Source organism: Sprattus sprattus (genome assembly GCF_963457725.1).
Source record: "Sprattus sprattus genome assembly, chromosome: 5".
Classification (NCBI taxonomy): domain Eukaryota; kingdom Metazoa; phylum Chordata; class Actinopteri; order Clupeiformes; family Clupeidae; genus Sprattus; species Sprattus sprattus.
Genome location: NC_137924.1, coordinates 24150637 through 24164594, shown reverse-complemented (window position 1 = coordinate 24164594; position 13958 = coordinate 24150637). Strand labels below are relative to the sequence as shown.

At 45.5% G+C, this 13958-nt stretch overlaps 1 protein-coding gene across 1 annotated transcript in view; it reads right to left on the bottom strand.

Annotated features, from left to right (window-relative positions):
* tmeff2a (transmembrane protein with EGF-like and two follistatin-like domains 2a) overlaps window positions 1–12858 on the bottom strand; it is a gene marked incomplete at both ends in the record, with an annotated part of 54003 nt that extends 41145 nt beyond the window's left edge. Inside the window, 2 exons of the mRNA XM_080839391.1 lie at window positions 5970–6085; window positions 12678–12858. Coding sequence (XP_080695517.1) covers window positions 5970–6085; window positions 12678–12858 — 297 coding nt within the window. The remainder of the gene's footprint in view (window positions 1–5969; window positions 6086–12677) is intronic.
* Between the last annotated feature and the right edge of the window lie 1100 nt (window positions 12859–13958).

Genomic DNA, 13958 nt, shown 5'->3' with positions numbered 1-13958 from the left:
TCCACCGGGCACACCTGCAGTTCCCCGCATCGCCTGCAGGGGCTGCTGTGGCTACGGTCCTGGCCGAAACCATGCCGTGCCACTTGACAAATCGCCCCTCCCTGTGCTCTCACAAAGAAGCCAGCTCCTGGACCGACCGTCCACCTGCTGGTGAGCCACCTGACTCCTAACCAACCCCCCTGTCTGCACTGATACATTCATATCACTGCTCTCTCACACTGGCATGAACATCAGCCTTCATTTCATGTTCATCTCTGCTCAGTCGCAGGAGGCAGGCTCACGTCTCCCCACTGGTGTCATGTGGCATAGCATGTAATGGATTCACAGTCCCCATAATAAGCCACACTGTACGGATTTTGACGAGGCGAAGATGACAGCATGCAAGTTCGGGCAGCACGCCACTGTAATGTGAGCCTATTGCAGAGCTCCGTCTCAAGCAATTGCAATTTATTCATTCATCCATTCTTCATTCCTTCATCCAGCCAGTAATAAACATGTCCCCTATCCACCCTGCTGTGTGTGTTTCCAGTCAGCTGCTCCTCTGACTAATTCATCGAGGTTTTTTTTGTGAAGCACGGGTGTAGCTGTGTGGAGAGGCAGGCAATTAAACGAGGACAGGCTGCAGATACAGATAAACACGGAGATAAAGGGCAGAGGAGCTGTGTAAGACCCTGTAAGACCCTGTAAGACACTGGGCCTGGGAGCCAGGTCAGCTCAGGCTCAGCAGACCAGATGCCGAGTTGTAGCATCTCTCCATCTCTCCTCTCTTCCGAGTTGAGCTCAAGTCTCTCTCTCTCTGTCACTCTTTCTATCTTTTCTATCTTTCTCTGCACAATGAGCCTGAAAACTATTCAATACCTCAAGGCCACAACCATATAATATTCCATCATAGAATCTCCTCTTTTGCGCTTACAAAACAGCACAAATAGACACTTAACAAGGCCCTTGGAATGGCACCAGTCTTACTCATCTCCATGCGTCGCTTCTATTGTCTAAAATGTGAATCGTCTACAAGTACCGTAGAGAGCTTGAAAGAACATATTCATCATTGAAAGGATTCTGCTCTAACCATCGGCGAGTGTAAGCCGCGGTTATGACAGACACACACATATGCACGCTATCACACAACCACCCCACAACTTATCACTCCCTCCCTCTTCGCACATACATTTCGTGACATATTTCATCACATGCACGCAGGAAACCAACATTTTTATCACTAGCAACAAATGTCACAGGGACTGAAGATACGGTCTGATTCACTGCTCAGCGCGGAGCTTGTTGCTCTGCATCTCCCCATGCGCCGTCTCTCCCTGTCAGTTCTTAGCAGAGATGAAAAGGGGCCTCTGTGGCACCTAAAGCCCCAGCGTGGACGAGGGACTGCGGCTCCAGACGCGGATGACTCACTGATCTCTCGCGCAGGGGGAGCACCTGTGGCTCCAGACCAAAGGAGGAGAGGGGGGGCTGCTGCATCCTCCACGTCCCCTTCCCCCAGCCCTGGCTAGCATCATCTCCTGTCTCAGGGAAGACACACGCGCATGCTACCCTCGGCTGCGGTGAGCACCTGATGGATGCCTAACAAAATGCTACTGACGTGGTCTGGGGATGAGGATGTGGGTGGAGGGAGTTTTTTTGGGGGGGACGGAGGGATGGGGGGACGGGACTTTAGAGGATTGCAGTCGAAAATCGGGGAGCTTTTGTCAGATCATTAGCTTTGCACCGGGGGGGATGCATTGACCTCACGCCTGAGGGAGGGATTACTGTTTGCTCAAAGAATGCACACTTTCTTGCCCTCTGATGATTCATGCTTTCCTTTTATCCGGATCAGGAGACGTCGCGGGCATCTGCGCTTCCCGCCATGACAAGGCAGAGAGAAACACGTCCGATGCGCAGGGAGGGCAAAGGACACATACACACACAAACACACACACACACACACACACACACACACACACACACACACACACACACACATGATTTGATTTGTCACCTCCAAGACTGGAGAAGGTTCCTGCTCCATCAGATGGTGCATTTAGTTTAGAACTGCGCTTTCCCCAGGAGATTTACATGATCTGTGACAGTTCAGTGGGGGCTGGAAGGATGTGTGTGTGTGTGTGTGTGTGTGTGGGGGGGGGGGGTGTATGAGTGGAGGAGAAGGAAAAGAAGGAGAAGTGAGGGGAAAAACAGATAAGCCATGTTATTCCAAGGAGAGGCACGAATAAGAGGGGGGGGGGAATGTGTTCCGTGTCTCCCTGGATGATCCATCCTCCCTACCCTCAGACGGAGATGTGCCATGCTGCTGGCTGACTGACTGACAAACTGCATTCCCATAACGCCTCCGCCGGAGTGGTTAGACAGGGGAGGTGGGGGTGTGGGGCATGCAGAAGAGAGAGAAGGATCACTCGGAGGAGGGGAGGGACCTTGGGTTTCTCTCTCTGTTTCTCTCTCTCTCTCTCTCTCTCTCTCTCTCTCCTTATCTGCTTGGCAGGCTACTGTTGATTAGAGCACACTGAGGCTGACGCTCCACTCAAGGCTCCCGGGTCCCTGGCGTCACTGGAGACAGGTCTGCCGTAATGGTGCCTGACAGGCTGGGCCATGCCGAGCCGAGACCAGCCGCCGAGGAGCTGACAAAGACGCTGCCGTCCCGAGGTGAAGCAGGCCCCTCTGTCCCCTTTCAACCCCCCCCCCCGCCTGATCGTGCCCTCTGAGGCAGTGCTCTCGCTGCTGGTGGTGTCCTGACATTGACCGACCCCTGACATTTAACATCCCCCCCCTGTGGCTCCTTGCCGGGGAGTGGAGTGAAGGGTGGTCAGATGAGCAGAGTCATTGTTTTGCTGCCACCATGATCGCACCGCTAAAAACACTCCCATACCCTCTGAAAAGACCGGGTGTCGTGCTTGCGTGTTTGAGATCGGAATTGACACTCTTGGATCAACAACTTCAGATCTACTCTCAGGTTAAAATTCTCACATTCCCAGAAAAATACACACAGTTCTGAAATACCACCATTTGGGAGGACCGTGTGTATGCTGCATTTTCTTTTTTTCAGATGCTCTACTTCAAAGCAACTAAAAGCAGAGCAAAGGCATTTTTCCCCTAGAAATCACTCCCATGGCCCCAGCATTACTAAAGCTAGGTTAGACCAGGTGAACCACAGGACCAAGTGTACAAAGAGGCAGAGTAGATAAGTGCTAGCAGATAAACATTAGAGAAGCACTACATGTCTAGAGAGCACTCATCCCACAGGGCCAATCTCCACTTCATTCTCCAGAGTTAACTGTGAATGAAGACATTTAAGCCTATGGACTCCAGAGCGGTATTGAAATCACAAAGCAAAGAAGCCAAGTGACCTGAGTGAGCTACTAATACAGGCACTCAAAGCCCACACTGAGCATAGTGAGGAGGGAGAAAAAAAGTAAAAGAAGAAGCCAAAGAAAGAAAAGAATCTTTGAACAGCCATAATCTCTGCCTCTCCACCTGCTGTCGAGGGACTGTCCCTAGGTGCCCTTTCAGCCTGTGCCCCTTTCTTGTGTTGGGGTGGGTGGGGGTGGGGGGGAATAAAAAACACATCCAGCACTGCTGAATGCAGCCTATTCACTGTTCCAGGGCTGGGAAATACATGCAAATGTATGTAATGAGGGCTGCAGCAAGCGAGATGGCTGTGATGATGGCCCACTGTAACCCCGCGGGACTGTCTGCCGCCGTATGGCCCCGGGTCTGCGGCGCGAGTGCTCGGCAGCTCAGCCCCGCATGCGGATTTACAATGGGGATGCGAACAGCTCTGAAGGACACGCCGCCCTAACGCACGCAGAGCGTCTCTCTCTCTCTCTCTCTCTCTCTCTCTCTCTCTCTCTCTCTCTCTCTCTCTCTCTCTCAGCTCGCCTGAGCCTGCCTGATCCCGTCGCCTTTCGTCTAATGCCAATCCCTGACACAGCTTGAATGAGAAGTGAGGCTGATTCTCGAGGAAAATGACAGTCCACCGACTGTTGCGAGAGAGAAAAGGAGAAGAGAGAGAGAGAGAAAGAGAGAAAGAAAGAGAGACAGGGAGAGAGAGAGAGAGGGGGGGAGACAAAGACAGAGAAATATTCTGTTGCACAACAGCAAATGGCCCAAAGATCACCAAAGAGATGTAGAAAAGATACATACAAATGGTTTCTACAAATGAGCAGCACATCCCCTTTTCCATTTCAAGAGTCAATGCCGTGCAGCCGTAGCGACTGCATCAAAAGTCTCCTCATTCAGAAGAGACAACTGCAGTCACACTGACAACACAGAGGACAAGACCAGCTTGCGCCTCTGCTGAAAGCACACAAATCATCCAAGGCACACGACCGCACACACGCCTCCACATGCAGCCATGACAAAAGCACTATAGCCACATAGCCACACAGCAGACAAAGACTCTCAGGCTGGCATGATATTTGTTATCACTAGAGCAGTGAGTGGGTCATGATCGGTCATGATACGCGGACGGGTGTCACGGTCATCTCAAAGAGCCAGTGTGCAGGGGGCAAACAGCCTTTGATGAGCGTCCGTGTCTGAATGATGTCCATTCATGCTCAGATCAAAACGCTGTTGCCGTCTCTGAGAGAAACCACGCTTCCTCTCGGGGGGGGGGGGCAACCCCACCCCCTTACATCCTGACTGGAGTTGGATGGAGGGAGTTTCTTAATGCAATCAGGGCCAGGGTGACTAATGAGTTTAAAAAGGCTGACGTCAGACTGGTGTGTATATATGTCATGTTGAGAAAACAAACAAGGACGTGAGCACACACACCAATATGTACAGATGCAAAGAGCACACTGGAATTAATACATGTACATATAAATGTGTAGGCACAAAACCTGTAGGCACACACACACACACACACACACACACACACACACACACACACACACACACACACACACACACACACACACACACACACAATCATTTTCCCAGACACACATACCCACACACACACAAACAGTGGTTCCAGCTCGGCCAGCTCCATTAGGGCATTAGCATTAAGTCTGAAATAAAACAATGCGACCCACTATCCAGACAGAAGCACTCTATCCCAGAACCGAGACGAGACGTATCGCCATGTCTGAAATATCATAGTCTGAAAAGCATAAAGGTAATGTCATTTATCTTGGCACGGCAACTAATGCTCCCACCCCCCCCCCCCCCCCCTGCACAAAAGTGGAGCTAAAAATAGCGGCCTGATCGGGTGTCTGCCTGCGTGGAACTGCGGAAGTGCTATTATGCACTTGTGTTTCGACCAAACTTAGGCAGATGATCTGAGGTGCCCCCTATCCCCCCCCACCACCACCACACGACCCTCCACCCTGCCATCATCTCCCTCATGTCCACATCGCAGGCTGCACTGAGAGACAGGATATGGAAATGCAAGAGTCAACTCCATTTGGTAAGAAAAATAAGCCCAGTGGAACCAGGTAGACAACACAAAGTGTTTGTCGCAGAGACTCGCACAATAACCGCATCTCTTTTTCAGGTGCCTGAGAAGGCTCTCATGTGTGATTTCCACAGCTGATTCGTGCATAAAGAGCCTTTCTCTGTGCCTGTCTGTCTGTATTTCTGTCTGTCTCTCTTTGTCTTTGTCTTTGTCTCTGTCTCTGTCTCTGTCTCTGTCTCTGTCTCTGTCTGTCTCTCTCTCTCTCTCTCTCTCTCTCTCTCTTTCTCCCTCCGGATCAAAACCAATACAGAGGTGCTGACATGGGAGACTGGCTTTAAGATACAGATAATTTTGCACAAGGTTTTACATTCATTCCTTTTACAATCCCAAGAACAAAATGAATAGTCATAATAATGTAATGGTAATTCAACACTAGGTATTAAATATATTTAAAAAACCTTTATTTGTGAAACCTGACATAATTGTTAGCCTCAAGCTGATAGGAGACTGACAGACGCATAATCTCTAACGACAAAGAGTACCTGAATGAATTCATAGGTGTCCTTACCTTGAAGTCACAGATGCACGTTATAATGTCCCCAATTCGGAGACACTCTCCATCAAACTTGCATGTGTTGGTGTCACAGAGGAATAGATCTGTGTCCTGGTCTGTGTCCTCATAACCTGCCGATAGCAAAAAGATCAAATAAGAAGACTGTTCATGTGTATACATAATACAGGAGGCCATCCAGAGAGGTAAGTGACTGTGTATGTGCTGTGTATGTGCTGTGTATGTGCTGTGTATGTGCTGTGCATGCAGACAGTAAAAGTATGTTCTAGTTTGGAACCAAAGTTAGAGCCTGTGTTCTGGAATGGAATGAGACACCGTAGTCATTAGAGACATGAGGAATAGGGCCTAGGCCCAATTCAGCTTCAATATGGGTCTTTAAATGGCCTTAAATGCTCTGGAGATTCAGATGGAATTACTAGGGTCAGTTCACAGGAACATTCTTCAGGGCCTTTTTCATTCGTCCTCTCATTAGAAGCTCCATGTCTCTACTCAAGATACACTGTTTTTTAACTGGACCTATAGACAGCAAAGATTTTGTTTGTAAATCTCCTCCATGCATGGCTATTTAACATAAACCATTATTAACGGTAATTAGTTAAATGAAAAACAAATACGATATTCATTATAATACATTTAATAACTTGCATTCTGTAATAAAAATGCAAATGAGTGTATATCAAGTAACCCAACAAAGCATTGTGTGGAAGTGATATGGAGTAAATATGGAGTTTCAGTTATGAAGACCTCTGAAGGTAAGGTTGGAGGTCACAGAGTGTTGTTTAGCTGTACGTGGTTTTAGAATGAGAGGGAATGAGGACACTGCTCATTACTTGTCTCTCCCCCAGAACATTTCATTTTACCCCAGGTTCCTGCTCAGGGTGGAACCAGAAGCTCTTTGGAGCATCCTTACGTAACGGGCATGCCTAATTAGCATGCCAATTAAAACAATTATCCAAGGATTTGGGAATGCAGAGAGGAGGTGGAGAAAACTGGGATTATTTGTGCCCTCAAAGGCTGGCTCCGAGCATCACGACTCAGCCAGGGTTGACATGGAAATGTTTTTCTATTTCCCCCGTGTGGCTTGCAAGGGAAACCATAAATGGTAGCAGTGCATCTTTTCCTCACACATGCACTGATCTCGTTGCCTGTTCTTTGCCCCCTTCAACGAGTTTATTTTGTTGGCCTTTGCCCCCCCCCCCCCCCCCAAAAAAAATCCTGTGCCCTAAAACAGTCACAGAGTCACTTGTTATGTCTGGAGCTAGCTACATGGTTTAGCTTGTGTAAACAGGCTGCAGTAATAGCTGGAGACATCTGGCCCTTAGCAATTCATGGCATGGCAATGCATTCTTTAGCCACATCCAGCCACCTCTGCATGGGCATCTGAGGCACTGGGATTACATGGATGGTCGGAGGCACTTAACAGGAGAGACTCCCTCTGAGAGAGAGCAAGAGAGAGAGAGAGAGAGAGAGAGACAGAGAGAGACAGAGAGAGACAGAGAGAGAGAAAGAGATGCACAGGGGCCACAGAGACGAGGTGGGTAACCGGCATGGCACTCCTCAGCTCATCCCCATCACCCCGTAACCCCACCACCAACACCCTCTGCTGAGGTGCAAGCCAGCGGAACTCATTTTAGGAGCCCAAAATGCCCTAAGTGATGTTGTGCCAGCGCTCGCAAACCTGCCTTTGGCGCGTAAACATGATGCACAAGCCTGGGGCTGTTCAAGCCTGGCAGAGAGCTGACAACTACACTTAACTCTTAAGAGATATACTGCTGGCTGCTACAGAGAAAAATTAACGATCCGTGCTATTTAATTGTAGAGCGTGAGAAAATGCGGGAAGTATTCCTGAGAGCAAGTGCACCTTCAAAAGCTACACAGTGATAGCGACTTTGAGGGCATTCAGAGCATGGATCAGAGCATCATGCATGTATTCTATCAGGGGTTGTCAAATGGCTACACACTAAAAGAAGCTGCCTTTGTTGAGACATTCATTATTAACCACTCCTCAGCTCTCTTTGTGCTTCACACCAAACTCCTGACAGTTCTTTCAGCGTGAAAAGAAAAATAAAAAAGCTGAAAAAAACAACCACAAGAAAAGAACAATGGAAATAAATGTATTATGTATTTGAGAGAATTAAAAAATGGAAAAAGACACCAGCAAGTGAGGCTAATAATAGTAATCATGTCAATGTTTTTAATACCAGGCTCTAGGCAATGGCTTGCGCCCAAAACTGCCATTGTAAAACCAACTTATTGAAACCTACAGCACAAAGCATGTGGTCAGTGTCTGCATCAACCACCGATAACATCAGAGATTAGACTGAGTGGAGGGAAGGGTGTTTTTCTGTTATTCTGTATATATTGCTATTCTGTTATATTGTATATATTGCATTACCGTGTAATGATGGTGCCTGGGACCCTTTCAGTTAATGAAGCTATTTAGAAAATAACAATAGCCTAACCATACTAGTTACCAGTTTGAGTTACCAGTCTCACTAAATGACCCAACTAATACTTGGGTTGTTCGATAAAATTAGCCAATATGGGTAACAGGTCTGTTGGCATTGGTGGAACATCGACTATATAGACTATGTATTGGTGGAACATCGACTATGTTTATTTGTTAAAATAAATAAATTAACATGATTAAAGACCTATACATTTACATTTAGTCATTTAGCAGACGCTTTTATCCAAAGCGACGTACAGAGGAGATAAATACATTTGTAGTTCTGCAGATATGGTAAACAAGATATGGTCAATGTTTCCTAATTATTTGTATATTCCCTGAGTTTTATGACATTGCTTCTCAAACTCCTATGCAAAGACAAAAGAGGCATGTAACAGGTGTGATATTGAAAGATTTTTGAATATTAGTACAGTATATCGAAACATTGTAAATATTGTACCTTCAGAATATTTTCAGTGATTTGAGACAAGAATCAGGTATATTTATATTAACATAAAATGTGCATTGTACCCTTGACAACTTAGCTCACACGACTATAATGTTGCAATGTGTAACTTTTGTTGTCCAAGACAAGTATCTCTGGACTAGAAGGCATAAAAACATAAATAAAATAAAATCTAGTCTCTCCAAATATTGTTGGGAATTCCATTACATTCCATATATATATACATATATATATATATATATATCAATATTTCATCCTGTAATAAATCAGGTTCAAATCTAAAAACATTTTTATTTTTACAAAAATGACTAGATATTGAACCGTGAGTGTGAATTAGAACAAGTTGAAGTTCAAGGACAAGTGATTCAATTTCATAACTGACATTTTTTCACAAGTACCCAATTTCAGCGAAATGTAAAGAAGCAAAAACATATTTTCAAACAACTTCATTGCTAATGAACACCTTCCATAAAAGTTGTTTTTAGAATGGGTTAAAAGTTGCACTGCTCACAAACAGAACCGGATTTAACAGGCCAGCACCAACAGCAGGGGATGCTATCTATAATCTGGACCACTTTTGGTCAGTAGTGCTCCTCAGGCAAGTCTTACACTATGCATGTTTACACAAATGGTTGTATGGTCAAGCCCTAATCACACGAACACACACACACACACACACACACACACACACAAACACACACACACACACACACACACACACACACACACACACACACACACACACACACACACACACACACACACACAGACACACAAACACAAACGCACACAAACACACACACACATATACATACACACACACAGACACACACTCACACAAACACACACACACACACACACACACACACACACACACACACACACACACACACACACACACACACACACACACACACACACACAGACACACACTCACACAAACATACATACACACACGACACATACATACATACACACACACACACGCACACACACACGCACACACACAGACACATACATACACACATATACATACACACACACAAACGTGTCACACTTAGGCGGTTTATGGTATGCAAAAATAACTAAATGTTTTTATTTTTCTTGTATTCACACAGTATAGAGTGTCTGCTAAGCAAGAATCCAAAGCTGATGGCAGACCACTCCACTCAGTGGTCTGTTTAGGCAACTCTTTCTGCCACTTATGAACAATGCTAGCACTGCAGTTAGCTTTGTCTTTCTAAATTACCTCATGTCAGTGTTACTCTACACAGAGACATATCTGCAAAAATGGCAAATACACGATGTTCTGGTCTTTCATTAGGTTAGAAAATACTTCAGACAATGCAGAATTTGAATGCAGACCTATCCTCTTGGCTGCACTTCTTAATGGGGAGGGACCTCCATGCAGTTAGCTGAACAGTCAAAGGAAAACACAGTCTCCCATTTGAACAAACTCACACACAAACAAGCAAGGTCATGGTACACAAAAATGAATGCAAACACCTTACCACACACACACAGACACACACAAACAGACACACACACAAAGTGTTTTGCTAGAAGGCCATAAATAGGTTGTAAGAGCCCGAAAGCAACAGCCAAAAATGTTTTTTTTTTTTTCTCCCTCCCAACAAACGTGATGTAAAAACGTGACACTCCAACCTGACACTGTATGGTTTCATAATTTGCTTTGCATCAGCAAGAACAAGACATTCATCTCAACAAAACTAAAAAGGAGTGGGTTTGACTCAGGAATCCAAACGAGATGCACACGCCAAGCAGGATGGTATCAAGGGGTCCTGCCGATTGTTCAAGTCCCTATTCACTACCACGAGAGGAGATTGCAGCGAATTGAATAATTAAAGAAAACAAGCTGGCAAGTATCAAATATTCAAAAGGTAATGTTTATATGCTACTAAATAAAGAATAAAGCATTGAGCCACTTATTCGGCCAAAAACTGATCCCAATGGCATGAGAGATAGAGCTGCACTCCACAAGCTCCTTGCCAGCCTTTTCCTACCACTATCTTAACATAAGAATCATCATCCACATAATTACGTACAACTTGTGTTCCATATACTTCTTAATCTTAACATTCACATAAAATAACCTTCTTCAAGCTATGCAACAGTGTCTGTAACGCCTCAAACTTTTTCTCACGGTTAAGATTACACTGTGAAAACTGTGTGTGTGTGTGTGTGTGTGTGTGCAGTGTCTGCTGTGTAGAGAGGAGCAGTAGCTCTGGTGTGAGCATTAAATCAACAAAGCTTGACAAAACTCTAGGATATTTGTGGAACATCCCCACTTGAAAAACTCATCAGCACCATGACAACATCATTTGGACTACTGAACATAGCCAATGAAGGGACTACTAGTAAACTTGGTTCCTTTGTATTTTTTCCACTGAATGCATATAATTTGCATGAAATAATTTAGGGAAACAAACGTGTAAAAATGACTATTCAATTAAATTCCTGTCATTAAGCCACATTGTTTTGGTGAGTAAAGGGAGACATACCTTTGGACTTTGGAAATCACCTTTTTTATTTGTTTAGACCACAACTGTTCAACAATTATTAACTAGTAATATTAACTATTTAACAATTTAGGCAATACAAATTAAAGTCTTGCAAAGACATACTACTGTTCAGTATCAAACAGGCCATACAAAGGGCTGTTATTGTACTTCATAATTATAGTAAAAAAGAAAATGTTAATGCTTCATAAACAGCGCTCTCAAAGTATGGCAGTATACCGTTAACCTTAGGCAACAGTAGCTATCTTTACAGAATTAGCTCAAGCACCACTGCTAACGTCATTATCAACCACAAAAGCAAAAGCAACAACAGTGTCATCAGAGTCATTAGTAGGCTACAGTAAAGTCAGATCGGCCCAAGATGCAGAGATATTATTCAGATTTCAAATACAAATTCGTCAAATACGTCCTCTATCCCAATGTGTTAAACACCACGTTTCGACTCATTACGTTGTAATACGACACTGAAGGAAAGTAGTTTGTATTTCATAGTTTGTGCAGCTAGCCTAATCAAAAGCGTGAGCCAATAGAGTACAAATGTCTAATAAAACATATCGCGTGCGTCACTGCAACAGGTCTGTGTTTTTCAGTTGCCAAAGACTAATGTTGGAAGCATTTGACCACCACACAGTCTGATAAAAGCAATAAATTGTGAGGCACAACATTGTAAAGGTTATTTGTGAGGGTTTGGCATGAAAAGGGGAAAGCAACTTTCCACTGAACAGCCAAGGCTATTCAAACTACAAACGATTAAAAAAAAAGAATATAGCCAACTCCTTGTTCGTTAAATGAATACCTCGATTAAAATGTAGGCCTTAGCCTCTTGAGTGGAAGTTTAGAGGAATGTCTATAAATGTCTTTCCTGTGACCAACCCATTGAGAGCTCAGAGGGAGTGAGTAGCTGTGAAATTATCAAAACTGATAATTGAGAAAACTTATCATTGATTGTGTGTGTGTGTGTGTGTGTGTGTGTGTGTGTGTGTGTGTGTTTGTTATAGAGAGAGAGAGACAGACAGACAGACAGAGAGAGACAGAAAGAGAGAGACAGAGAGAGAGAGAGAGAGAGAGAGAGCGCGCGTATACATGTGTGTATGCGTGTGTTTCAAACAGCATAGCCTATATTAAATGAGTTATCTTTATGCGATTTACTCTTCGCCTTGACAGGTGAAATCAAATATAGGCTACCAGGCCCCGAGGATACAGTTAAAATGAATTACTGTAATAAGGTGAGGGGTTGTTGTACGTCTTACCGGAGCAATTCCATCCCGTTGGCGTCTGACAGTCGCTCAATGAAGACGGGAAAGCACGAAGTTCTTGGACGGGAAGAGCAGCGAAAAACGAAATGACTGTGATCCAGATCCACTCTCCCATAATCCTGCTCCACTGCAGCGGACGTCGGGGCTCGTGTGGCGCCGCTGCCGAGAGACCCATCTCAGTTCAGCGGCGTCCCCCGACCACGCTGGAGAATAGGGGATAAATCACAGAGACGCACCGACAACTCCCGGGCTTGCGCTGGAAGCTTCGGAGGACAGCTTAGCAGCCAAAAGAGGGACATTTTCCGATGGAGTAAGCGTTCCCCATGAAGCGCTGTAAGGGTAACCCACGGATCCGCCCGAAGCGAGTTGGTTCAGCAGCGATGTAGGAGAGCAGAATCTGGATGCTGTGGGAAAGAAGCGATGGAGGGTGGGATGGCGGGTTACTGGGGTGGGAAGTTAGCCAAGGTGTTAAGCAGGTAGGATGCTTGACAACAGAAGACGAGATTAATGTAGGCGGGATTTGAAAAGTAAAAAACAAACTAACAAAAAAATAACAAATGGAAAAGAAAATATCCCAGCGAAGACAGTCGGTAAAGTTACTGTTACATCCACTGGTTTGAAGATGTCCGTGGGGTCTGATATATGTGAGCGCTCAAGCAGCGCAATGAGTTTGTCATAAACCCGCACTCTCTCCCATCCTGACTACTCTCCTCACAAACACCCTGAATGTGAGCAGCAGGTTAGGAGTCTGGTTCTGATCACATGGGTTGGGGGTAAGAAAGGGAGGAGAAAGGTGGCTATAGAGCGCTGATTGGCGGAAAGGGATGCTGGAGCGTCAAGCGCAAGGGGCCGGTCCAGTCCAGCACTTTCACAACGGCCAGTCTTGCGCGATGTCACTGTCTGATTCAGGCGGTTACTAGCGCACGGAGTGGGAAGAGGCAATTCTGAAAAAGCGGTCGCAATGTAATTGGGCCCTGCCATTTTAAAAATGCTGCAAAAATCGATTAGACCAGCTGGAGCTCGGATAATTGCACTGCTTTGAAATAATGCGGACGCCAAGAGCTTCCTGTCCTACAGCTGCAGACGTTAGTATTGTATTTCCCCGGGAACTCGGTTTGTCTTTGACACGCGGCGCACCGCCTGGACTCCGGTAATTGATACGCTTACGGCCATAGAGCCACCGCTGTACAGTACATTGCGATTGCATTCCTTGGGAATTGAGGGGGTACGGGGCCATGTAACACCATTTCTATAGCCAGTAACTCCTGCCTTTTG